At 44.6% G+C, this 26423-nt stretch overlaps 1 protein-coding gene across 12 annotated transcripts in view; it reads right to left on the minus strand.

Moving 5' to 3' along the window:
* Positions 1-26423, minus strand: part of SVIL (supervillin) — a 348412-nt gene that overhangs the window by 124713 nt on the left and 197276 nt on the right. For 11 of the 12 annotated variants that reach the window (XM_029588612.1, XM_029588613.1, XM_029588603.1 and 8 more), the window contains one exon: positions 11110-11144. In XM_029588612.1, coding sequence (XP_029444472.1) covers positions 11110-11144 — 35 coding nt within the window. Of the gene's footprint in view, positions 1-11109; positions 11145-12004; positions 12176-12534; positions 13081-26423 lie in introns of those variants that run through there. The other variant, XM_029588614.1, reaches the window with a different exon arrangement.

Here is a 26423-nt window from a genome sequence, read left to right on the forward strand (position 1 = left end):
TCCCTTGTAGATTTAACTCTACCCATTCCATAAGGGGCTCTATCTCCAGAGACACTTGGTGTCTTTTGGTTCCTCCCTGGTGGCTGATGTAGGTTACCGTTGTTGCACTGTCCGACATCATGCAGAATGCCTGTTTCTGGAACCTGTGGCTGAATTACAGGCATGCTAATCTGACCGCTCGTGCTTCCAGGCAATTTATGTTCCAGTGTGCCTCTTCCTTGGTCCATTGCCCCTGGGTTGTCAATTCCAGACAGTGAGCTCCCCACCCTTGGAGACTCGCATCTGTCATGAGGTTGATTTAGTTCGGTGGGGACAGGCTTACACCCTTGCTTAGGTGAACTTCCTGCAGCCACCACTGGAGCCGGGAACATTCTTCCACCGGTAGGTGTAGGTGAATTGAGTAGTCTTGAGACAGTGGGTTTCAACATGACAGCAGAGAGCGTTGGAGTGGCCGCATGTGTGCCCTTGCCCACGGTAGTACTTCCAGGGTTGATGCCATCAGATCGAGGACCTGGAGATAGTTCCATACCCTGGGGTGAATTGTGTTCGTCAACCAATGCACTTGGGGTCTCATTTTTTTTATCCTCGTGGGAGGGAGGAAAACCTTGTCCTGCTTGGTGTCGAACCAGACTCCCAGGCACTCTAAGGACTGGGAGGGAACTTGGTTGGGTCGTGAACATGGACAAGAGCGCCTGGAGGCGCTCTTCCAAGGACTTCGCTCAGATCAGCCAGTCATCTAAGTAAGGGTGCATCAGTATCCCTTCTTTCCTCAGTGCTGCCACCACGACCATCATGATTTTGGAGAATGTTCTGGGGGCAGTTGCCAGGCAGAAGGGCAATGCCTGGAACTGATAATGGTGGCCCAGTACCGCAAAATGCAGGAAATGTTGGTGGTCTTGACAGATTGGAATATGAAGATAGGCCTCAGAGAGGTCCAGGGAGGTTAAGAACTCTCCCAGCTGTACAGCCATTATGATGGAGCGAAGAGTTTCAATGTGGAAGTGAATTATCCGCAGATGACGATTGATGCTCTTGAGATCCAGGATGGGTCAGAATGAACCTTCCTTCTTGGGTATAATGAAATAGATGGAATAAAGCCCCGTATTTACTTCAGGTATAGGTTCCGGGGTTATGGCCTTCAGACAGAAGAGCCTTATCAATGTGGAATCCGCTGCCAGTTTTTTGTGCTGGGAGTAGCAAGGTGAAATCATTAACATGTCTCGAGGGATGCTGCAAAATTCCAGAGCATATCCTTCTCGTATGATGTCCAGTACTCATTTGTCAGAAGTGATCTTGACCCACCGCTGAATGAAGAGGGATATGCTCTGGAATTTTGCAGCATCCCGAACCCATTCCTCTTTTTGGTTGTTGGCGCCGAAAGGATTGAGATTTCCTGAGGGCCAAGATGCTTGAAATGACGAGTTTCTGTAGGGCTGGAAGCGCTGGGAGCCCCTGTCTCAACCCCTTATGGGCGAGGGGCATTGCAACCTCTTTTTCTTTTCTTCCGGTAGCTGAGGCACTGGAGATTCACCCCACTTACTAGCTAGTTTTTCCAATTCGCTTCTAAATAGGAGCAATCCCTTAAAGGGCATCTTTGTGAGGTTCACCTTAGAGGTCACGTCCGCTGACCAATTTTGCAACCATAGCTGTCTTTCTGGCTACCACCACTGATGCTACCCCTCTGGCCGAGGTGTGCATAAGGTCTGAGCTTGCAACTGCTAGGAAGGCCACAGCGGGCTTGATCGCCTCTCTGGTATGTACCCATGAGCTATCTGCCTCTCTCGAGAGAAGCAGACACGAATGAGTCACCAGGGCACAGCAGGAAGCGATCTGCAGTATCACTGCTGTCACATCAAAGGTTTGCTTAAGGAAGGATTCCAACCGTTTATCATGAGCCTACTTCGAGGCCGTTCCTCCCTCTACTGGGATAGTTGTTCGCTTTGAAACATCGCAGACCAGGGCGTCCACTTTTGGGAAACGCAGGCATTCTTTGGCTGCCAGATGCAGAGGGTATAAGGCCTCCAAGGCCCGACCTCCTTTGAAACTGGCTTCCGAGGCATCCCATTCAAGGTCAAATCAACTCCTGGATGGCTTACAGCATCTGGAAATAGCAAGAGGCTTACCACAGAGACACCAGGATGGGATTCTTCTTTGGTTCCGTCAAAAGGTCCGTACCAGGAACTCCCAGAGTTTTTAGAGTCTGGGAGGCCAGGGCCGGTAATTCATCTCTGTGGAAAAAATAAAGCATGGTCCGGTATGGCTCCAGGCCTGGAAGGATTTCCCCATCCTCCAATGAGTCCGCATCCCCTTCGTCATCCGTGGTGTCTGGGTCCCTGTCAGGGATACCCTTAGTGAGGTGAGGCATGTCCTGAGGCAAGCTAACACAGCTGGGAGGGCAAGGCCTTCCCAGTTGGGGCTCAGACCGGGCAGGGACAGTAGTTGACTGCACCTGAACAAAGGCTTTTAGGCCCTGAAAGAATTCCAAACAAGAGAAGGCCACCGGGTCTATATTTAGCCCAGGAAGAACTGGGATAGGTGCCGCGGAGCTACCCTCTCCTGGGGAGGACGCAGCCCCAGAATTCATCAGGTCAGAGGTGCTATCAGATAAGGTCGTGGCTGATCCATCCTCCAACTGGGAGGGGCCAGACTTGGAAAAGTTCTGAGAGTCCAGCCCTCCCTGGGCTTCCTCACAGTGCTAACACAGGAAGGATTCCAAGTCTTACTGCGCAGCCTTAATTTGGCAGGCAGCACAAAGGGAGTGTCGCTTGAGCTTCTTTGCTGCTGGGGCCATAATACTTTCTAGCTTGTGTGTTCAACCGGATAGTACCTCTCAAGCACGCACAGAACCGCTGCGGCGCACGTAAATCTAAGCGGCCGATAGTGCGTGAAATTGTGCGTGCAGTTATGCGCACAGGGGTGCACACATTAGGTATACAAAGGGCCAGCCCGCAATGCATGTACCGAAGGACAAAGGGGGGGGGGGGGAATGCGTGCTAGATGATGCCACCACGGCCCGCCACGTGGAATGCCCACCGAGCTTGAGGCGGGTCCTAGCCCATCGGGGGGGCTGTTCAACCCGCTCAGAAACCCCCTTCCCTAGCTGTAACGGGATTGGGAACGACGTAGGTATGGCGCGCTGACCGCAGAAACCGTGGGGAAAGACTTACTGAAGCCCTTCCACGTCTCTGAATAGCAGGAGTTCTTCTCTATTTACCTGGGCTCAGCACTTACTGGCTGAGTACTGAGATGGTCTCCGGCTGCGGAGGGAGACAGCTTAGGCTGTCACCGCCTCGCTCGGCTTCCTGCACCCACTGCCTTTCAGCTGCTTCAGCAATAAAAGTCCACGTCGGGAACCGGCTACCGGACCAAGGCACACCTCTGAGGGATCTCGGAAATCACCTCAGGAATTCTCCACTGGGGGAGGGACCCTTAGGTATCACCACAGGAGAGCGGGGCTCAATCTCTCTCCCAATTTAGAGGTAACATTTTGAATTTCTTCTTCCAACTAGTGCTGCAATCCCATTACACACCACTGCTGGTGCAGGGCTAGCACATCCACATCTTCTGGGAGCCAGAGAGATACTGAATGGCTGAGGTCACTGCAGGGGTATATCTAAGGTGATTTCAGCTTTGAAACCTGACTCAGTCTCCAACTGCTAGCAGGGGAGCACATAACCCATTGGTCCTGAGACCATCTGGCTACACACTAAGAAAGTCTGAATTACCATTAGTACTATTATTGACTATATAGTGCTAAAAGATGAAAGTAGTACTGTACAGACACCTATAAGAAAGTCCCTGCTCCCTTGAGCATACAACTTAGACAAGACAGACAAAACTTCTAAGGAAACTTTATTACAGAAATCAGTAAACCAGAAAGGCCAGATCAGGGAAAACTAGGGTTTAAGTTTTAAAAGCAGTCTCAGAAAGGGTTTTCTGGTTAGGTTGGATTTGAATATGTTAAGAGAGGGAGCATTAGGCACCCATTCTGGAAGATAACTCCAGGCATTTGGTGCAGCGGGGGTGGGGAGTTAGGAGCTCCGATGTGGTAATGAAGGAGAGGGGTGCAGATAAAAGCATCTTGCCTGCTGAATTAAGTTAGAAATGAGGGGTATTAGAGGAGATAAGAGGAGAGGAAATGAGGCACTGCATAGTGAATGCACAAGAAATCTGAACTTTATGTAAAAGCAGATGGGGCGCACAAACCAACTAAGCAAAGCATTTATAGCCTAAGCCCACAAGGTCTTGAGAACAGCCCCAATAGAAAAATGTTCTGGAGGCAGGCCAGGTGGCAGGGGGGTTGATTGTAATAGTGTGGCTGGCAGGGATTCTTATTTTATTTATTTATTTATTTTAAGAAAATACCTATTGGAGGAAGAGAGAAGATTTTTTTTCAGGGAATAACTGGTAACTAACTGGGAGGGAAAGTGACATATTTTTTAAAATTGTTATTTATTTACTTTTAGAAGTAACTTTTTTTTGGAAAACAATTTTTTTTAAGTTGGCTAGCTACTGTCTTAAAAGAACAAGGACCAGCTTCAGAGCTGACTCATGAAATCAAAGAGCAGGTGGGGGGGGGGGGGGGGGGCAGGGAGGAAGAGTGTATGCCTCCTTACAATCAGTCCATATAATTTAAGGAAGGTAGCTAGCCGGCCCCTGGCTGAGAAACACTGGACTAGGATTCTGGTCAAAGAGGAGCCATCTTCCTGAAATCATCTAAATAATCTAAAATTTAGATAGAATAGGTACATTTTAAAATTACAAAACTTAGCAGTAAAGCATGTCAAAACTAAACAGGTCATTCATCAAAATGCATTAGGGCGTTATCGCGAGAGTTAGGGTTCTAATGCCCATGATAACACCATAATGCATGCGTTATTTTTTGCATCGTGAGATGCGTAAGCAAACTTTTAACATTTAGTCTAAGGGGAGGAGTTTGGGAGGGATTTATGAAAATGAGGGGTGTTTAATGTTGCAATGTCATAGTGTTACACATGTTATCGCGCATTTTAACACTGGGGAAATAACTACACTTTTTTTCCTGCCGTTAAGCTGTGCGGTATGCCCGAACTGCCATTTACAATATTTATTGCAAATCTTTTTTTTTTTTTTTTTGGGGGGGGGGGGGAGGGAGAGGAGTGTGCCTCTAGGGTGGCACACGTTTGTCATCTACTTATACCACTGTAGGAGGGTGAACTGGTAATTCGAGGTGAGATTTTGGTGGTGGTCTAGGGCAGTTTTACATGCACAGTTAGAGGTGTACCTTTCCTCACTCCAAATCATATCAAAGCTTCACTGATGTGTACTGTGCTGTTCGTACCTCTGACTGTGCATGTAAAACTGCCCCCCATACCCTAGATCACCATCAAATCCTCACCTCGAGTTACTAGTGCACTCTCCTACGGTAGTATAAATAGTTGGCTAATATGAGAGCCTTATAAAGAGTCTCTCTCTCTCCACGTCTACCTCTGTCTCTCTTTCAGAGAGTACCCTAACCATACCCCCCCCTTTATTTTATTTTATTTTTTTTATTTATCGTGGGTGCTAATCATGCAAACTTTATAGCAAAATGATGAATCTAGGCCTAAAAGTCTTTTCTGAAAGGAGAGGGGCCATATGAAAGAAAGATTTAACTATTTGACAGGCTTCGATAAAATACGGCAAAGTGAAGTGTTTATTTATTTATTTATTTATTTATTTAAAATTTTTATATACCGACATTCATCCAGGATATCACATCGGTTTACAGTGTAACACAGACGCCAGGCATGGCGCTTTACATTGAACAAATAAAACAAGTTAACAAATGAATAAATGAGGGTGTGAATAACAAGGGGAAATTTGCATTAAATAATCAACGAGGTTTGTAAATATATACATATGTACAGAAGGAAGACACTAAGAGATAAGCAGTTTAGGGGTGCTAGGAGGAGAGGGGGTAGTGGCGAGCAGAGGGAAGGGAACGAGGTGAGGGGGGGAGAAAAAGTGTATGAGGTGAAGGGGGGAGAAAAAGTGTATGAGGTGAGGGGGGGAGAAAAAGGTAGGAGAAGGGCGAAGTGAGGGGATAGAGGGCCAGAAGAGGGGGGCAGAGGAGAGGAAGGGTGGGCAGTAGAGAGGAAGGGAGAAAGCATATGCTTAAGCATATGCATATGCAACACTTAAGCTTAAGCATAAGTGTTATATATAACTTAAGCATATGCAACACTTAAGTGTTGCATATGCTTAAGCATATGCAACACTATATTTTATCCTGTTACCAGATTCTATCAAGTTCAATGTTATTTACTTACTTATTTACTTATTAACCTGCTTTTTAGTTATTAACTGGTTAACCATATTATATACTTTTTCTCAAATTAACTATTTTATGTTTATTTATGTTTATTTATGTTTTATTATGTTTTCTCAAATTAACTATGTTCAATGTAAACCGCTAAATGTTCAATGTAAACCACTAAATGTTCAATGTAAACCGCTAAATGAAGCGATAGTTACGGTTCCTTAGCGATAGTTATGGTTCCTTGTAAACCGGGGTGATATGTATACTATACAGGAACCCCGGTATATAAATTCTTTAAATAAAAAATAAAATAAAAAAATTAGGTGTATGCCTTGGCGAAGAGCCAGGTCTTGAGTTTCCGCTTGAACGATTTGAGGCATTCCTCTTGCCGTAGTTCAACTGGCATTGTGTTCCAAAGGGTCGGCCCGGCTATCGATATTGCACGGGCTCTGGTAGATGTTAGTTTGTAGAGTTTAGGGGAAGGGATGGGCATAGTTGCGAGATGTGCGTGTCTAGTAGGCTTATTAGACTGGTGTAAGCGGAAGGATTCATTAAACCAGTTCATTTCAGGATTGTTTAAAGCCTTGTGGATGAGAGAGAGAGTCTTATATTGTATACGGGAAGCTATAGGGAGCCAATGTAGATCTTTTAGAACAGGTGTAATATGGTCGTGTCTGTGTAAGTTGGTCAAGATTCGGGCTGTTGTGTTTTGTAAAATTTGAATGGGGTGAATGGCGTTGTTAGGAAGGCCGAGGAGAAGGGAGTTGCAGTAGTCTGTTTTGGCGAAGATGGTGGTTTGGAGCACTGTTTGGAAATCGGGGGGGGGTGTAGTAAGGGTTTTAGTTTTTTTAGTGTATGAAGTTTAAAGAAGCCATCTTTTAGTATGTTGTTGATAAATTTCTTCAGTGTGAAATGCCCATCGAGAATGATACCCAGATCACGGACTTGTTGTGCAAATTGGAACTGTGAAAGAGGGGGAAGGATTGAGTGGTTAAGGGGTGAGATGAGCATGATTTCAGTTTTAGTAGTGTTGAGAGCTAGGTGGATGGAAGAAAGGAGATTGTTTATGGATTGGAGAGTATCGTTCCAGAAATCCATGGTTTTAGAAATAGAGTCAGTGATGGGTATGAGGAGCTGAACATCGTCAGCATATATGTAGTGTGGGAGATTTAGGCTGGATAGGAAGTGACAGAGGGGTATAATGTAAATATTGAAGAGGGTTGAAGAGAGGGATGAACCTTGAGGGACACCTTGATTAAGGGGGATAGCCTTGGAAACATGATTGCCTAGCTGAATTTTGTAATCTCTATTGCTGAGATATGAATTGAACCAGTTGTGGGCAACACCTGTAATGCCTATTTCAGTCAACCGCTGTAGGAGAATGGGATGGCTGACGGTGTCAAATGCGGAGGAGATGTCAAGGAAGACTAGTATGTATGATTGTCCTTTCTCAAATCCTTTAATAATGTGGTCTGTTAGGGAAAGTAAAAGAGTCTCAGTACTATGAGATTTCCGAAAGCCGTATTGTGCGGGGGCAAGGATGTGATTGTCTTCAAGGTATTCAGTGAGTTGCTTGTTAACGGTTTTTTCAAGGAGTTTAGCAATAAATGGAAGATTGGAAATAGGGCGATAGTTGGCTAGATCAGAGGGGTCAAGTTTGGGTTTCTTTAGGATGGGTTTGACAATAGCCTGTTTCAAGGGGAGAGGTACCTGTCCCAAGTTAATGGAGAGGTTAATGATATTTGTTAATGGTTTAGCAATAATATTGGGTATTGTGAGGAGATGTTTTGTTGGAATGTGTTAGATGGGTGAGTGGAAGGTTTGGCTTTCTTGATAAAGGTTTCTATTTCTAATGTTGAGGTGCAGTCTAGGGAGGAGAGAACAGTAGTATTGTTGCAAGTCTTTGTATTGATGAAATCGGGTTCGACAATGTTGATGGGACTGGCACAAGGGGTGAACTTTGAAAGTAACTCGTCTACTTTGGTTTGGAAGAAGGTGGCTAGATCTTCACATTTGGATTTGGCTATTACGTCAGGGATGTCGGGGGCAGCCGTCTTGGTAAGTGAGTTAACGTAATCATATAGTACTTTAGGGTTGTATTGGAATTGGTGTATTTTGTTGGCATAGAAGTCTCGTTTTGTCATGTTAAGTTTGTCATTATATAGATGTAGGGAGGTTTTAAATTGAGCCAGGTGTGTGTGTGAGGGATCCTTGCGCCAAATCTTTTCAGATTTTCGAAGGTGTTGTTTAAGGTTTTTTAGCTCTTGGGAGTACCAAGGTTTCTTACTCTTGTTAATTTGGGGACAGATAAGTTTAGTTTGCCGGGGGCAGGCAGAATTAGCTATATTATTGGTGATGTCATACCAGGAGGCAAGAGCTGTGTCTACATTGGTGAGTTCTAGATTGTCAAGTTTGTTAGCGATGGCTGATATAAGGTCATCTCTGGTACAGTTTTTCCTGTAATGTATGGTTTTTTTTGTACTATCATGGCAGGTAGGTGTCTTGATGGAGAGATCAGTTTTGATAAGGTGATGATCTGACCAGGGGATAGGTGTGTGAGAGGGGGTGTCAGTTTGTATGAGGGCATTGGTAAAGAGGAGGTCAAGGGTATGACCCGCCTTGTGAGTGGGCAAATGGATAGATTGCTTGTAGCCTAAAGCATTTAATGAATTGAGAATAGCATCACATGAGGGAGTGCGGGGGGAAGTATCAACATGCAGGTTGAAGTCACCAAGTATGATTGCAGGAATGTCAATGGAGATGTTAGATGCAATATATTCTATAAGGGTTGAAGGGTTGGTATGAAGTGTACCTGGGGGAGCATAAATGAGACATATTTGTAAAGAGGGGGATTTGAAAAGGCCTATTTCAATTTTAGGCGGGGGGGGGGGATGGGGTGGAGAATCATGTTACATTTTTTCTTTATGATTAAAAGTAAACCACCTCCTTTCCTTTTTGGCCTGGGGATGGAGAAAATGTCGTGTGTTTCAGATGGAAATTGGTTTAGGAGAACAGTGTCAGATTCCTTTAGCCAGGTCTCTGTTATAGCACAGATGTCTGGGTCTTGGTCGGTGAGAAGGTTGCAGAGAAGGGGTATCTTTTTGTTTAGAGACTGAACATTTAGGAGGAGTAAAGATAGAGCAGTGAGGCCGATGATTTGGGTGAGAGGGGGGGAGATCATAGTGGGAAGGATAGTTCTTAAATGTGACTGGTGTCTTGGGTATAGGGGGGTGTTGGGCCTGTATTTGTTATACTTGAGTATGGTGATCTGGTGCTGATGCATGTTGTAATGTGGGGTGTTGGGAGGTGGAGTGAGAGAGGATGTAGGATAAGATTAGGGGGGAGGAAAGTGAACAGTTAATAGGTGGTTTTAAGCCAACAAGTTGTGGACGGGGTGGAAGCAGAGGTGTAATTTGAGACTGTGTAGGAGGGGGTACTAAGCATGTTCCACAAGAAATGTTCCACAAGAAAAGGAAATTCGGGGACAAAGGGTCATAACACAAAGTTGTAGGAAGGAAGATTCAGAGGAAACCTGAGAAAATATTTAGTGAAAGGGTGTAGATGCCTGAAATAACCTACTGATACATGAAGTAGCAACTAAACCATGATAGAATTTAAACAATAAAGAGGCTGCTTTATAAGACTGATTTAATGAGGCATGGTGATTTCGAAGAGAAGAGTTTACTTTGATAGATGCTTGGGGCAAACTACTATGATAAGGGCAGGGAGGGGTAACAGAAAACATGAAGGAGGGGGCTTGAGCATTTGCCGAGTTATATGGAAATTTAAAAGGCTATACTGGGGAGAGCAGAAGCTGATAAGCAGAAAGTGGAGGTATGACTGCATCAGACTTACAAGAAAGTGGAGGTAGCATGCACAGAGCAGTCCTTGTTATAACCCTAACATTAATGATCACAGGGTGGCTGGATGATCCAACAGCCACCTCGCCAGTTTGGGCAGCTATCTGCCAAGCTTGGTGGTAAGGACTCGGAAGGGGCCTTGGTGGTGAAGTACATGAACCAAAAGAGAAAGACAACTAAAGCTGACTTGACTAAGAAGCCATATTCAAAGGTCAAGCTTCTATAGCTGATAACAGAACTACATCCTTAGAGTAGGACAGGAGCTGCCAGGAAGAGTAGACGGGCCAATTTCCTCAAAGGAAATTGAAGGAGGTATTTTTCTAGGGAGACTGGGGTGAGGGAAGCAGATTCCTGGCAGAGGTGATAGACAGTGAGGCTGTGGCAGAGTTTGGGACAAATACAGAGGGCAGGGTACACTGTTAAGAGGTTGTGTAAAAGCCATACACAGGTAGAGGAGTTTATATTGGATTAAATACAGGAATGTTGTCTTCCTCTGTTGATGACAGACACCCAGAGAAAGACAACTGGGCAGAGTGGGTGGAAGGACTTATCCTTATCTGCCATCTGGGTTACTGTGCTTTGCCAAGCATAAGTAGCTTCCTGATAGAGGTGGCAATGCACATTGTACAACCAGTGTTGGCATTTAGTTGTGACACAACAGGTACTATCCTTGAGAAAAATGGTTCTGGATCCATCATAATAAAATAAACACATTTATACCCTCTTAAACATGCCCCCATATGCAAAATAAAATACCAAAAAAAAAAGAGGAGACCAACAGGACAAGCCAAGAAATGCAGGATGATGTTTTGAAGACTTGCTTTAAAGGTTAACTCCCTAATTTGTTGCCCATTGACATAAAAGCACCAAGAACCATGAACTGTAGCTTATGGTTCATTTAGTTATTACTACAAAGCCCCCATCATTTATAATCAGTAAAGAGGGAGAAGAGTCTATGAACAGTCTCACCTTCTGCAGCTGGCTCTTCAGGGCTCAAAGGGGACCTAGTAAAGATGGAAAAATGAATTCACATGTATCAGATGAAATCAAGCTATAAATAATTACCTAAGAATATTTTTCAGAGAATGGAGCCATGTGATAAAAAAAACTATCAGATATTGTGAATGCTATTTCAAATATCTTATTCTTAACTATACCCTGGGTCACACAGAATAAGAAAAGCACTAGACATGCATATCACATACATACTTTACAGTTTTCACCAGACAACTATGACTGAATAGCACTGTCTCAAAAATAGGACACTACAACGCTAGAGTACTTACCCTCAACATATAAGCATTAACTTCAATTTGGTTAACACTTTAGGCAATATTGGAGAATCAACCAAACACAGTATAGAAAAATAAACAACAATGATTGGTTTTTGTGTATCCAAAGTTTGGTTTTTGTAGAAGAGAAGTATTATTTATTCACCAATGCCAATTTCCTTTCGTAAAAAAAATCTATAATTATACTGATATTTAAGTAAGACAGTGCATCCTTAATGCACAATATTCAACAGGAAGCAAGAGGCAAAATCTCTCTATTAATGACTAGTGTCTTTCAACTAAAGGACTACAGCAATAAATCCCTTAATGATTTAGTGCAAGCATCAAAGTAATTTGATAAGGCTGCGGTATTTTCTACATAAGAAAGCACAAGGACATGGTACATAAAACTCTGTACAGTTCAGACATTTTAGCCACGTTTTCACAAATCAACATACAGTGCATTTTACAGAAGTCCACTACAGGTTTTGTACAGTGTTTTAGCATCATTATTCCAGAAGGAAACGGTGTACTACTTCTGCACATTTAGAAGCACCAAGAACCACACAAGTCACACACAAACTAGGGCCTACCTATGGGATTCTTTTCGTTCTGCTGAAGTTATAGGTTGAGTTCTAAATCTTTCAGAAGTCTTTCTACTTTCACCAGGAGAAAAATAGCGCCTTGGCCTTCGAGGCCCTCTTTCCCGGTCAGTACTGACAGACATATCATTACCCGATGTGGGCATTTCAACCCGAGATTCACTTTCAAAACCATACCATAATCACAGAAATGCAGAAAAAGAAAAACAGAGAAAGAAGACAGAAGTAAAGTATACAGTACAGTTAGAAGCACCTCAAAACAATTCACTACTACCACTACTGCTGTCATCAGTCAGCATGCCCGTTCCATGCAAAGACATATGACAAACATTCCAGTTACGACAGAACCTGCGTCAGCAAGCATAAGAACTGCAGGATTTTGCCCATTGCATTAACAGCCTCCTATGTGCGCTAGCTAAGCTTTGTGAATTAATACAGGAAAAAACAAACACTGCTATTTTGTGTCATTTGGCAAGGACGTGCAAGTGCCACGCTAAAACAAGGTTTTAAACATCACCTACGGGTCAGTTTTCTTGCTGAGGTTTGCTGTCTCCAGAAAGGTGCTACGGAGTTGAGCAACAGAGACTTTTGTATCAACTATGCCAACCTCACCGTTGGGCACGTGCACTTCAGAACTCTTAAATTCCATTTCTTTCTTCACATCTGGTTCCTTACTTTTAAAGACCTCGAGTTTTGGAGAGACAGCGTAATCACTGGACATGGAGCGAGTGAGAACTTTAGGCTTCATTGTGGATATTTCGCGAGTGAAACCTCTTGCCTTGGCAGGCTGAGATATAGAACCACTTTGAATGTACATAGCAGCTCCACCTCTTTCCATGCTCTCGGGGACTCTGCGGATGGGGAACTCGATTGCTGAAGTACTAGTCCTTGGCTTGATTACGATAGATGAATCACTTCTAAATTTTTCTTCTCCACCTGCCCAGGCATCATCTCTGGTCTTTTCCTGACTGCAAACATCAGGTGGCAGGGCTGCTGTTCTACTTTTTAAAAGACCGTGTCCCCCCCAAATTTGGATTGTCCAGTTTAGATCTAGGATTCCAGCGCACATTAGCACCTTCATCAATCTCAACCTCATTGGTTGCTGGAATTTTTTTTATGGAGCAGACATTGGCTGGTACTACAAGTCTGCTAACTGAGACATCCTCCGGCTCATCTAATGCTACCGTCTTGGCGATATGAGCATGGCCAGCAGGCTGAATGTAGCCATGAATTGGTTGACGAATGGAACACATAGGTTGTTTAGAAACCCTGTCAAAAGCAGAAGTTTCTGACTGAAGAGACATGGAGTGAACTGGCACTGGATGGTATTTTCTTTCAGTAACTGGTTCTGAGAGAAGTTCAGGGCTTCCACGAATGCTTTCCTCTTTCACCAGTCTCTCTCTAATTTTAACTCTTTAAAAAAGGAAAAAGGATTAAACGCCAATTATCAAGAACTGTTTAAGATTTTAAAATGTTACTGCATTCATTCTACTTTAAAGCAGTGGTAACTCATAGTACTGTATATCTGGGCTCTACATTTCAAATTTAGAACATTTTTTCATTTGCTGGTCAGTCCCATTAGTGTTTGGAGCTCCCAAGCTTCTTTCTCTGTACAGCTATAATTGTGGTAGTCTTCAAGCCATAATCTTGCTGCTCAGCCAATAAGAATGCACATTCCACAATACAGCTACAGCTTGGAAAATTCCATGAAATGTAATAGCAGCCATACGTTTAGCGAAGTTGTTTACTTGTAACTGGTGTTCTCCTAGGTCAGCAGGATGTTAGTCATCATTTGTGGGTGACATCATCACATGGAGCCTGGCATGGAAAACTTATGTCAAAGTTTCTAGAAACTTTGATTGGCACACTGAAGATGTCCAGCAGGCCACTATCCACTTGTCCACACGGGGTTTTTTTTTCAGTCCCGTAAGTAGATTATGAAAAAATAAAATAAACTATAGAAACCCAACATGGCGGGGTGGCAGGTGGGTTTCCTGAGGACTAACATCCTGCTGTCCAAGAGAACACCTGTTACAGGTAAGCAACTTCACTTATTCCTAGGACAAGCAGGATGGTAGTCCCCACATGTGGGTGAATCCCTAGCTACAGGCTGGCCCTGAAAAACAATGGAACCAACAGACACCAAATAGGTACACCAAAGGCACAACAGAGGTGCTGTTGGTAACAGCGGGGACAGCCTGAACCCACATTAGGAAGAGCTGGGTTCACAATTGAAGGACATTCCTGAGAACAGAGTGACCGAATCTGCTATCCCGGTGGCAGTCTCTGTCCAGACAATAATGGGTTGCAAAGGTGTGAAAAGAACTCCATGTCGCAACCTTACAGATCTCCCTCATTGGAACTGCACCCAGATGAGCCACCGAAATTGCCACGGCTCTGACATAACGAGCTGTGACATGGCCCCCCCCAGTTGCAGTCCAGCCTGGATATAGCAGAAGGAAATACAGTCCGCCAGCCAGGTGGAAAGATTCAGATTTGCTACAGCCACTCCCAGATGATTAGAATCAAGAGAGACAAAGAGCTGGGTGGATTGCTTGTGGCCTGCTGTCCAAGTCCAGGTAGAAGGCTAAGGCCCTTTTACAACTGAGTGTATGCAGCACCCTTTCCCCTTGGTTGGAATGAGGCCTAGGGAAGAAAAGTAGGCAGGATGATGGCTTGGTTAAGATGGAAATCTGTCACCACCTTCGACAGGAACTTAGGGTGCATGCGCAAAACCATCCGGGCATGGAAGAATCTTGGGCCGGATTTACGCACGCAGGGCCCTCACGCGCACAGCCTCGAGACGCGCGTAAGTCCCAGGGCTTCGTAAAAGGGGCGGGGAGGTGGCGTATCCGGGGCGGGACCGGGGTCAGGGGCGCCGGCCCAGGGGCGTGGTCGAGGCCTCCGGACCAGCCCCCGGGTCGGGTGATGGCGCGCCGCCAGCAGCCTGCTGGCATGCACAGATTTACGCCTGCTGAAAGCAGGCGTAAATCTGTGCATCTGTGCCATCTGTGCATGCCAGCAGGCTGCTGGCGGCGCGCCATCACCTGACCCGGGGGCTGGTCCGGAGGCCTCGACCATGCCCCTGGGCCGGCGCCTCTGACCCCTTTTGTTTGCGCACCTGGCATGCGCCTGGTGCGCAAACAAAAGTACGCCCTCGCGCAAATTTATAAAATCTACCCCTTGTGTAGAGCAGATAAATCATCAAGGCAAGTAGTTCACTAACCCTGCATGCCAACATGATTGCTACCAAGAATATGACCTTCCAGGTCAAATACTTGAGAGTAGAGGAGCACAGCAGCTCGAATGGTGGCATCATCAGCTGGGCCAACACCACATTAAGGTCCCAAGAAACCACAGGGGGCCTCAGGGGAGGCCGCAGCTGAAGTACATGAAATACCCTACCACGGGCTGCACCGAGATGGGCGAACTGTCCACCTCCTGGTGGTAAGCGCCTATGGTACTCAGATGTATCCAGAGTTGGTTTTGAGCCGAGCCTCCGGGAGGTGCAGTAGGTAATGCAGGAGTCGCTGGACCAGGCAGGAGAAGGGGGTCGAGACCCTTCTGCTCACACCAGATGGTAAACCTCCTCCATTTCGAAGCATAAGACTTCTGGATGGAAGGCTTTCTCGAAGCCACCAGGACTCGGGACACCTCCTCTGAGAGGTCAAGAGGCTGCAAGATCAATCACTCAATACCCAGGCTGTGAGTGACAGGGCCCAGAGACTGGGGTGGTGCAGCCTGCCCTAATCCTGTATGAGGTGGTCTGGGGCAGTCCCCAGATGGACCGGGTCCCGTCGAGAGAGATCCCAGAGGAGCAGGAACCAAACTTGTCTGGACCGATGGGGAGCTATGAGGATCATAGGCCCCCTTGTCCTGGTGAAACTTCAAGAGTCTTCAATACCAATGGAAGTGGAGAATATGCATAGAGGAGGCCTGTGACCCAATGAAGGGCAAAGGCATCCGTGGCTGCTTGGCCATCCAACCTGGTCAGGGCGCAGTACTAGGGAACTTTCCTGTTGCATGGCTCAGAGCAGCATTCCCTGAGCCAACATCCAGGCCCAGATCTACACTGCCTCCTGACAGAGGAGGAAGGACCTGGTGCCCCCCCACTTGCTGATATACCACATAGCTACCTGATTTTCAGTCTGAATGAGGACCATCCTGTTGGCTAACCAATCTTGGAAAGCCGACAGAGCATACCGGATCACCCTTAGAGCCAAGAAGTTGATCTGACGCAGCTTCTTAGGTGGTCCAGAGCCCTGGGTGTGGAGACCTTCCAAGTGGTCTCCCCAAACCAGGTGGGATGCATCCATGGTAAGCACAATCTGGATGGGAGGACCCTGAAAGGGAATGCCCTGCTCCAGATTGGAAGCAGTTCTCCACCAAGACAGAGAGCCCCTGAGATAGGGGGAGATTTGGATGTGAACTTGAAGGCTTTGGGTGTCCTGGTGCCACTGGAATCACAGGGACCACTGGGCCCAGTACATATGTAGATGGGCAAATGGGGTGACATGGACAGTCACGGCCATGTACTTCAGAAGCTGCAGTATACCCTGCGCCAACATTATCCGGCTCTGCTGGACCTCCTCTGCTAGGGACATCAACGTGCTTCCCTGTCACGGGGAAAAAGCACCTTTGCCTGCATCGCATCTAACACGGCCCCTATGAAATCCAGCCATGACGACAGATGGAGATGGGACTTTGGGTAATTGATTAGGAACCCAAGGGACTCCAGAACCTGAATAGTCCAGCAAAGCGACTGCAAAGCTCTCGTCTGGGTGCTGCTCTTGAAAGACCTAGATTCCCCCACTGGCACAAATAGGCTCTGACCATGGCCAGACACTTTGTGATGACCTGTGGCGTGGAGGCTAGGCCAAACAGGAGCACGTGGTACTAAAAATGCCAATGACAAACCACAAAGCGGAGATACTTCCTGTGAGCTGGGAAGATTCCGATGTGGGCATAGGCATCTTGTAGGCTGAGGAAGCAAAGCCAGTCCCCTCTTTGCAGGAGGGGAATCAGGGTGCCCAGGGATAACATCTTGAACTTTTCTCTTTTGAGAAATATGTTCAAGGCTCGCAGATCGAAGATGAGACAGAGGCCTTCTGTTCTCTTTGGAATCAAGAAACCCTGACTCTGCTGGTCCTGAGGAATGGGCTTCATAGCCCTGGCCATTAAGAGGGCTGAGAGCTCCACTAGGAGTTGCTCTGGATGCGAGATGGGATCCCAAAGCAGACATTGGGTGGGGGGGGGGGGGAATCTAGCAGAATCTTTATAAAATTCAGCCTGTACCTGTGATGATGTTTGCTAGAACCCATTGGTCCGAAGTCACGGACTTCCATCGGTCCATAAAAAAACAGAAACAGCCTGGTGGGCCCTCTGGTCTTGGCTGAAACCCTTGACTTGTACTGTCTTGTGGCCAGTCAGAACTCCTTAGCAGGACTAGCCTGCGATGATGGCTGAGTCTTGGGGCCCCGCTACTGCCAACACCTTCCCCTAGAACTGACCTGTTTGGATGGTAGCAAGGGGCAGGAGGATAGTACTTCCTCGGCTTGTAGAAATGTCTCTTTGTCACCGGTCTCACGACCTCTTGGAAAAGGACGAGGAAGCAGAGACTCCAGCCAACAGATGGTGGAGTGTCTCGTGGTGATCCTTCAGCTGTTCGACTGCATCCTTTACCTTGTCACTGAAATGGTTATCCCCAGTCTTTCCTGAACCTTAGGTCGAAGGTCCAAGGCATGAAGCCAAGTGAGATGCATAGCAGAAATGCTGGCAGCCAAATTGTGACCTGCTTTTTCAAAGATGGCATTGGTAGCCCACATTTCATGCTTTCTGCACTCCAAGCCCTTCTGAACAATGGACATAAGGGCCTCTTGGGGCTGTTGGGCTAGGCGATCCACAACCTCCTGGACCTGCTTCCAGAGATTACGGGTATATTGTGTCATGTACGAAAGGTAGGAGGCTATACGGCTACTAAAACGGAGCCCTGAAAAACCCTCCTACCCTCAGCATCCCACACCCTATGCTCCTTGCCAGAGGGAACTGAGGCATGCATTTTTTATCTCTTTGCCTTCTTTAGTGCAGACTCTATCACCACTGACTGGTGAGGAAGCTGACACTTTTCAATACCTGTAGTCTGCTGCACCAGATATACCCCATCAGCCTTCCAGTTCATCAGTGCAACAGAAAGGGGGGTATTCCCATAGTCTCAGAAGTAGTTCACGAAAGATCTCATGAATGGAACTGCCACTACCTCCTTTGGGGCATCCACCAACTAGAGGATCTCCAGCATTTTATGGTGGGCATCCTCTTCCGTCATAAGTTGGAAGGGTATGGCCTCCATCATAGTGTGGATGAAACCTGCAAAGGTTAGGTCCTCTGGTGGAGATAAATGTCGTGATGGATCCAAAGATGACTATTGGAATCCACAGGCAAGCCATTGGAGATATCATCTCCCCAAGGGTCATAAGGGCCCTCAGGCTCATCAAGACTGCTCAGGGAAGCAGGCTGGTAAGCGCTAGGTGCATCCCGGGGCTGAGATACTGAGGAACTGGCCCAGGCAACACGGGCCTGGGCTCATAGGGTTCCAATGGTAAGGAGGAGTCCCCGATGGGGATTGGCTTCAGTGCCCGAAGGGTCACAGAGGGATTGCAGGGTGCAAGCAACTGGGTTGGGAAGACACCAAGGAGGGCATCGAGCTGGCTTCAGTGCAGGCACAGGCATCGGTGAAGGCACTGGCACTAGTGGCAGGAGCTCTGGTTCCCTGTCACGCAAAGCATGTTCTACTGCAAGGTGTACTCTACTTTTCAAGCTCCACCTTGAAAACATCAGATGAAAGGGCAGGCTGAGAGGGAAGGGGGCGAGGCCAGCTTCTCCTTGGGACGTTGAGGAGGGTCTGCGCCTGACACCGGAATCAACGTGGGCGGCTTCGTGTCTCCTCTCACCGTGGCCGCTTCAGTGGCAAGGCAGCAAGCGCTGAGGACAACCCAAGTCCTGTTCCGTGCGAGGATGGTGACTGATGAGGGTGCTTCCGAGATCTCCCACAGTGCTTGGCCCGGTCTTTCTCCAGCACACAGGATGAGGATGATGACACAGAGGTCCGGGACTTAGAAGAAACCAACATGAGCCGATCTCCGGCGCCCTCATTACCCGAAAGCCTCGGAGGAGGAGACACCGCAGGAGTGAGGACAAGCGGTTCCCCTTGGTCCTTGAGCGTTGATGGCATTGATGCCGGAGTGGGAGGATCAGACTTCCTCGATCCAGAAACCTTCTCCATCTTATCCAGCTGGCCATGGCGACCCTTTGGGGTCATCTGAGCTCACAATTCACATCCCCAAACATCGTGCGATGCCCCCAGGCACAGGATGCACACTTCATGTGGATCCGTGAAGGACATAGGCTGGGGGGGGGCACTAACAGAAGCCCGAGGCTGCCATGAGGCACACAGAAGACCACAAGGACATGAAGACCGGCAGACACAGAGGGAGAGGAAAAGAGAAAAAAAACTCACAGAACAATGAAAAAACCAATGGGGAACCAGAAAGAGACCCAACGCAGGAAGGAAAGTGAAAAAGATGCACTTTGTGGAGCGTTTCCTGCAAAACAGAGCATGAGCTCCAGAACCGTGAGACGGTAGCTCTGCGGAAAAGAAGAGACCGAAGAAAGACCCCGCATGGACGTGTGGATGGTGGCATGCTGGGCATGCTCAGTATGCCAGTCAAAGTTTCTAGAAACCAACAGAAGTTTTTCGTGCCGGGCCCCATCTGATGATGTCACCCACATGTGAGGATTACCATCCTGCTCGTCTTAGGAGAAAAACTGGACCCTCACAATTTTTTTCACTAGTGTAATTTTGAGTAACAAGAGAATGAATGTTGGCTGGATTATTCCATTGGAAGGCTAAGAAATCACCATGTATTATTACTTCCTCATACTGGATCAAACTTGACAGAGTAGGAGGCACCACTGTTTTAAAAAAGAAACATACACTAAGTTAATACACAGTACAGAAGTGGTGTAGAGAACTATTTACAACAAGGATTTGGGTCTTGCATAATGTCAATCTCTTGGGATTATAAAAAAAAACAAAACAAAAAAAAACCAGAAAGTGCAAGTTCCACATTTAAAGCATACAAATATGCCAAAAGTGGGTCAACTAGCATTTGAAAACTTTACCTACTTCCTTAAAGAAAAAATGTATTGGAAACTAAAGATGCTACCTTTCCTTTCACAAACAATATCCACAGATTATCTTCAAATATACAAAAATGTTCAATTTGCAGATCTTTTAAATGTAACTCGCAAAATTCCCCATCACAAAAAAAAAGGAGCATCAGACATTGCTTCCCTTTCTAAAGGGATTTAAACCATGCAGTTGTAATCATGTATGTACCCCTGTAAAAAAGAATGCATATTTTTACATTTCAAAAGGAAACCATGCTAACAAAGCATACACACATCCAGTGTCCAGAACATGAAAAACTATGCAGCACTTTCCTGATTATGTCAATCACAGTTTCACACCTAGTGTTCCATGTTAAATTAGCTTGTGAATGTGAAAAATGACTTGGTGAAGGATTGGTTCTCTGTGAAGCGGGCACTGGCACACCAGGGGTGGGATGTCAGGACATTCTGAGACCTATGAGAGATTTTTCTGGTGCCTGCTGATAGTGCAGGTCTTTCACTGAAGCGGCGCCAGCGGCTTGGTGTATTCTGACTGTGGCAGCATTTAGGGAAAATTCAATCTTCGGGATTTTGTGTTATTTCTGGTTTACCGTGGGACTTACAATCAGCAAAGCACTGCATATCTTCTTACTGTTGGACACTAAAAAAGTAATTTTCAAAAAAAAAATGTGTGTGTGTGTAAAAGTAGCATAGAGCCACGAAAATCTTCATCCACACTACATGGCAGCAAGTAAGCTCTTGGGGGTTTAAAGTAGGACCAGTGCTTTATGATGCACAAACATGCTTATAGGTTAAGGATCAGTTTTAGAAAGCTATGTTCTAATGGAAAGAAATACATTTTTCTTCTTAGTATCTGTTATCACCGTGAATGTCATAATGTGTCACAATGGCACATATAAAGTTATTTCTTTTAAAATATTTATTTACAAGCTAAACACAGACTATATGAAAGCATTATCACAAATTTGGTCTTATTTGCAAAAGACTTATGAAGACTATTTCATTTCAAATTTTAAAACCATCAGATTTCAAAATGAAAAGGAGCTGAAATATCAAGCATATTCTTATTACTTGCCTCCCCAGTCTCAACCCAAACCACCCAAAGTGGTGGACAATAATAAACAGAATACATAAAATAATACTGGGACCAATAGATTGTGATCGCAATACCCTCAATATTTAGGTAATTGGTAGCTTTACTCCATCAGGGACCAAATGGGTCACATATAGTACAGATATATTTCATAATTAAGAAATATATTAAAGTTAATGGAACTTCTTAAATTAAACTGTAATTTACCATTTTAACTTACTCATTTCCTTTGGTGTTAAACCTGGAAATGGAACCAGAACTGTACAATGAATTTACGACAGTCAATTACTATCTTTCCAACACAATCGTAACACGAATTTGCTCCACTTCAGGTAATACGCAATCTTCATTTTACCTTAGTGTGATACCTGTGGACTTTCATGCATCACTGTAAAGATCCAGCTTTACTTGACAAAATGCAAAAGGTCTGATGTCTAAATGTAGATGTAAGAGTTTCCCTAACACGCCCCTTACTATAAGCTTCGGAGTCTTCACAGACAGACTGAAGCCCGCAGGACTTTCAGGAGAAGGGAGATGCTGAGTTTGGCAGCACCAAGCGAGGTGAAGAGTAGTGAAAGGGAAGTTAGCTCTATACTCCTTGCATTTCACTGAACATTTGCTTGCCTTCAGGTTTGCAGAGTGGATTTCTGATTGGTGCCAAAAGTAAGAGCCGCCAGATTGAAAGATCTATTTTCAGGAAGGAGTCAGGAGCAGCTCACATATTCAGGAAAGTGTTTCCAGTTCAGCACACCAGACAGCAGGTACCCATAAGGGGAGAGCCCAGTAAAGGGTCCCATCTCCTGAAGGAATCTCCTAGTGATTATACATGGTCTGTGATTTTGTCTTTGGATTCCTGGGCTTTTATTTTCTGTATGGATACCACAGATCCAAGTATATTCATTGCAAAGTAATTTGTCTGCATTAAATACTTCAGTAAAGGTTTTATTTTTGGACAACAGCAGACACTATGCAGTGTGTTTTTGTTTATTAATTTTGCAAATTATTATTATTATTTTTTTTTTTACTGAAAGGTAGAAGATAGTCTCTGAAGAGCCTAAAGACCTTAAAAGATTTCAACTTTTCCCCCTGTTGGAAAATAATTCAGGAGTGAGGGGGAGTGTGTGTCACAATTTTGCCCCAGCACACTCACAGGATCAAGTGGGTGCAATCTGACCACAAAATCCTGACTATAAATTTCTAGTAGGACTTCCTTCATTTAAACATTCATTCTTTTCTGAGCCAAGAACTCTAAACATTTACACTACGGGACACTGTAATAACAGAGAACTCACATCAATTTAATGGTAGATGCAAAACATCCCACTAGTGAAACTTGATGGTTAATTTAAGGAATGGCATTACAAATAAACTAATTTAAAAAACTGTAATAGTCTAGAACCAAGCAGCAAGACAGAAATCTGTATGCTGGAATAAAAGGCTTTTCACCTAGATCATCTGTGAAACAAGACCGTCTCCAACCATGTACCTGGCCTAAACATGTCGCTCAAAGCAGCATATGTTAAAAATAACAAGGCTACCTATACAAATGAACAAAACCAGGAAAAACACATTCAACAAAGTAAAAAAGAAACTGAAAGCCCAGCTAATCACAGCAATCCCCAGCTTCACCAACACGCTCCTGTAAACAGCCAAGCCTTCAGTTTTGAGGCTGTCAAAACCATTCCTGGAATCAGTGCCATCTTTATGAATTTTCTCCGGTTATCTGGAATCTGAAAGAGGGACCCTGTGCCAGTGTGCCTGGAAAAATCAGAATGCTGGCACGTTGTTTCACACAGAGGGACTGCTGCCCACCGCCCACACAGTAGTAAAGTCTGGGGGTACATTGCGCACACAGACTTCACCGAGTGTTTTCAAAGCGTATTTCACTCTAACAACACTCAGGTAATTGGCAGAGTAGCACAAAAACATTCACTGGCAAAAAGTTACACCTCGTCTTCAGAGAGTGGAATTTACACATGTACTTTTCCACGCACACTTTAAAAAAAAAACCAAAAAAAAAAACTAAAGCTACTCTCTTAAGTGTCCTCTACACCTAACTCTGTCCCCAGAATGCTTCTCCTCAGTGCGCATGAAAATGCAATGTGAAACCGGGTTACGTGTCTACTATTGCACGCATTGAGCCTGGACGAATTTTATAAACAGCATTTGAGCACACAAATGGACTTGAGAAAAACACCCCACAATAATTTGGATACAATGCAGTCCTTGTTTAAGGTTTCCCTAAATGAGATGGAAACAGTCCAACTGTGTTTCAAACCCATTTAGTCAAATGAGCCTGAAGCTCAAACTAATTTATAGAAAAGCTCTGCTAATAGTAACAGATAAAGCTAAGAATGATGTAATCTGTTTCTGTTTTGAGTAATTGCTTCCAAATGAGGATGACTTCACAGAAGGAACCAAAAACCTATCATTTGTGACCGTATTCAACTTGAACATATAGGAAAACCAGAGAGAAACGTTCCAAAATAATACTGAAAGGCAAGGATAGAATAACATGTGACCCAAACTCCTGCATCAAGTAGAATTCAGAGATTCTCCCACCTCATCCATTTAGAATCCTGGGAAACTTTGTATTCCAAAATACTGGGAGCGGGGATTTGTTGGTCATCTCAAATTGAGTATGCCTTTGATTTTCAGTGGGTGTATAGGAACATTTACCGTAATGAGAGATTTCCTGTTACAGAAGGAAGAATGCAAGGACAACTTTTACATCTGATGAAGCTAAGCCATTTCTCTACCTCAACGGGGACTTAAGTCATCTCCTGTTTCCTACTATGACAGAACTTGAATCAAAGATCATTCAGACAGCGCCATCAGAAGGCAGCAGCATACAAATTCTTCAACTCATGGCCCAGCAGTGGTCAAGACTAAAGATACCTCATAGCACCTACTACAGCTAACATAAAACTTAATGTGGCAGCATTTTATCACTTAAAATTTGCAAAATTCTATAGAAAGTTACAAAAATACCATTTTCCAAACAAGGGTAGTTTTTCTTACTTCCCTGCCAAACGATAAAACTATTTCCAAATTAATATACACAGAAGATTTCAAAGCCTAAAATGTAACCACATTACTATGCAGACTACCTATTTATCACAGATTGATAATCCCATTGCCACTGCAGAAATCTGCAACTCTTTATTGATTTGTACTGTATGCTTTCCACTTTGGACTTAAATCCCTTGTGAATTTCCAAATTATAAGATAAAGAATTTATCATATTTATATTTTATGAAATATTGTCCATGTCTTAGTGAAAGGTCTGTGCATGTTACCGGTAATGCATTTTTTCTTTTTTAGCATCATTTTTCAAAACTTTTATTTAGGGATGGCTTTCACTCAGGGTATTCAACAAACGCTTACAAAAAAAAGGGATCAAAGAGGCTTGCATGTTCATAAAACAGAATCAGGACAGGCTGGGTGTTGGCAGTGGCAGTGCAATACAAATCAGGAAGCTCCTCCCGAGTCAGATCTTCTGCTCCCCACATTGACAGTCGTGGTCTTCGCTCAAGAGTGACATCTTGTAGCTGGATTCAAGAGTGATCACGGGTTTTGAAAGGAACCCGTGTGCATGGGCTACAAACCCCCTCCCCAACCAATAAAAGATTAGACTAGGTATGTTGGGAATTGAAGGGAAGGGGGATGAAAAATAGGTGAAAATAAATCTCAAGGTAGATGCAAATGAAGGGTCACGGTGCCAGAATCCTAACTCAGGTTCTGACTGAACAGGAGGGCCCAGGGGAGTAGGCAAAAACTGCCATGTCAAAAATGAGAGCTTGGATTAAGAGCAGAAACATCGGATTCTTATAATTCCATACGAATAGCATTTGATGCGACTTCCTCAATGACAATTTGTTGCATGTGAGAGCTATCACTTATGAAGGACTATCTGAGAAGACACATATGCCTAGAATCATTCAAAAACACCTTAACCAGGTAAAGTGCTCACCCCAGTGCAACAACTACCTATGATGAACAGCACTCAATCCTTTCATCCCACTGTATGCAGGGACTGTGAATGCCTGACAAGTCTGACGCTTCTCCAACATGGGAAAGAAAGGGAAGGAAGCGTGCCAACCAGTTCTGCCAATACTTACAGGAAGTGACTCAGAATATCAGGCCAGAAAGTCTGACGCCGGCGACACACTCAGAGTCTACCATTAGGCTGCTAATCCAAGTTTACTATTTCATTGCAGTAACTCTGTGGCCCAGAGGTACGCAACTCTAACCATCAAGGACCATAAAACAGACTCATGTTTCAAGATAATTTGCAGATTTTGGTTAACTAAATTCTTCGACCAACTGTATGCAAATTAATAGAAGAATGTTAATTGTGGATCTCCTGAAAAGCAGATGGAAGACCAGAATTCTGTAATTCTGGTTTATAAGGGATCCATTCATATACTGTCTACACAGTAAAAGTGACTAGTTTATGCACACTGGAAATGACTATATAAGCACATTTTTGTTTCTGCAAATGCAGCAGAGATGAGCAGATGATGCACATCCACGAACATATTATAATAATGCTCCCCTACTGAAAAAAATTGAATAAAATCTCTCTCCAAATATGCTTATGTAGGTAAATATTTTTGGAGATTAACAGCCTCTTTAAATTCTTATAAAGACAGAAACCATTAACCCCACTACACCCCATCCACTCCATCTTCTCTGTACTGCCCTACAAGATGGGAATCCATGAAGAGAAAAACCACACAGTTAAAGATGGACTATGGAATCTATTCCTTTAATTTCTTTTCTCTTCCATCTGATTTATGGTGCATACTCTATTCCTGGGCAGCAGCTTTTAGATGCATAATATGAATGCAAGGAGAGCTCTTCTGTGAAACCCGTGATTCTGAAAGTCGGTCACTTTAGTATACCAGTCATGGACTTGCAATGCTCAGTTAACGTGTGCTTCTGATATACTTGCAAACAGGATTAAAAAAAACAAAACACTAGGATGACTAAATAATTCCATTTTGTTTACACCCTGCATTCATAGTTTAACATTTTCAAATTTCAAAATGTAATCCTCGACTTAAGAGTGCTGAAGAAAAGGATAAAAAGGGTTAACGATAGATTAAGGGACAAGCTCAAACATCT

This window comes from Rhinatrema bivittatum, chromosome 2, assembly GCF_901001135.1.
Source record: "Rhinatrema bivittatum chromosome 2, aRhiBiv1.1, whole genome shotgun sequence".
In the NCBI taxonomy this organism is placed as follows: domain Eukaryota; kingdom Metazoa; phylum Chordata; class Amphibia; order Gymnophiona; family Rhinatrematidae; genus Rhinatrema; species Rhinatrema bivittatum.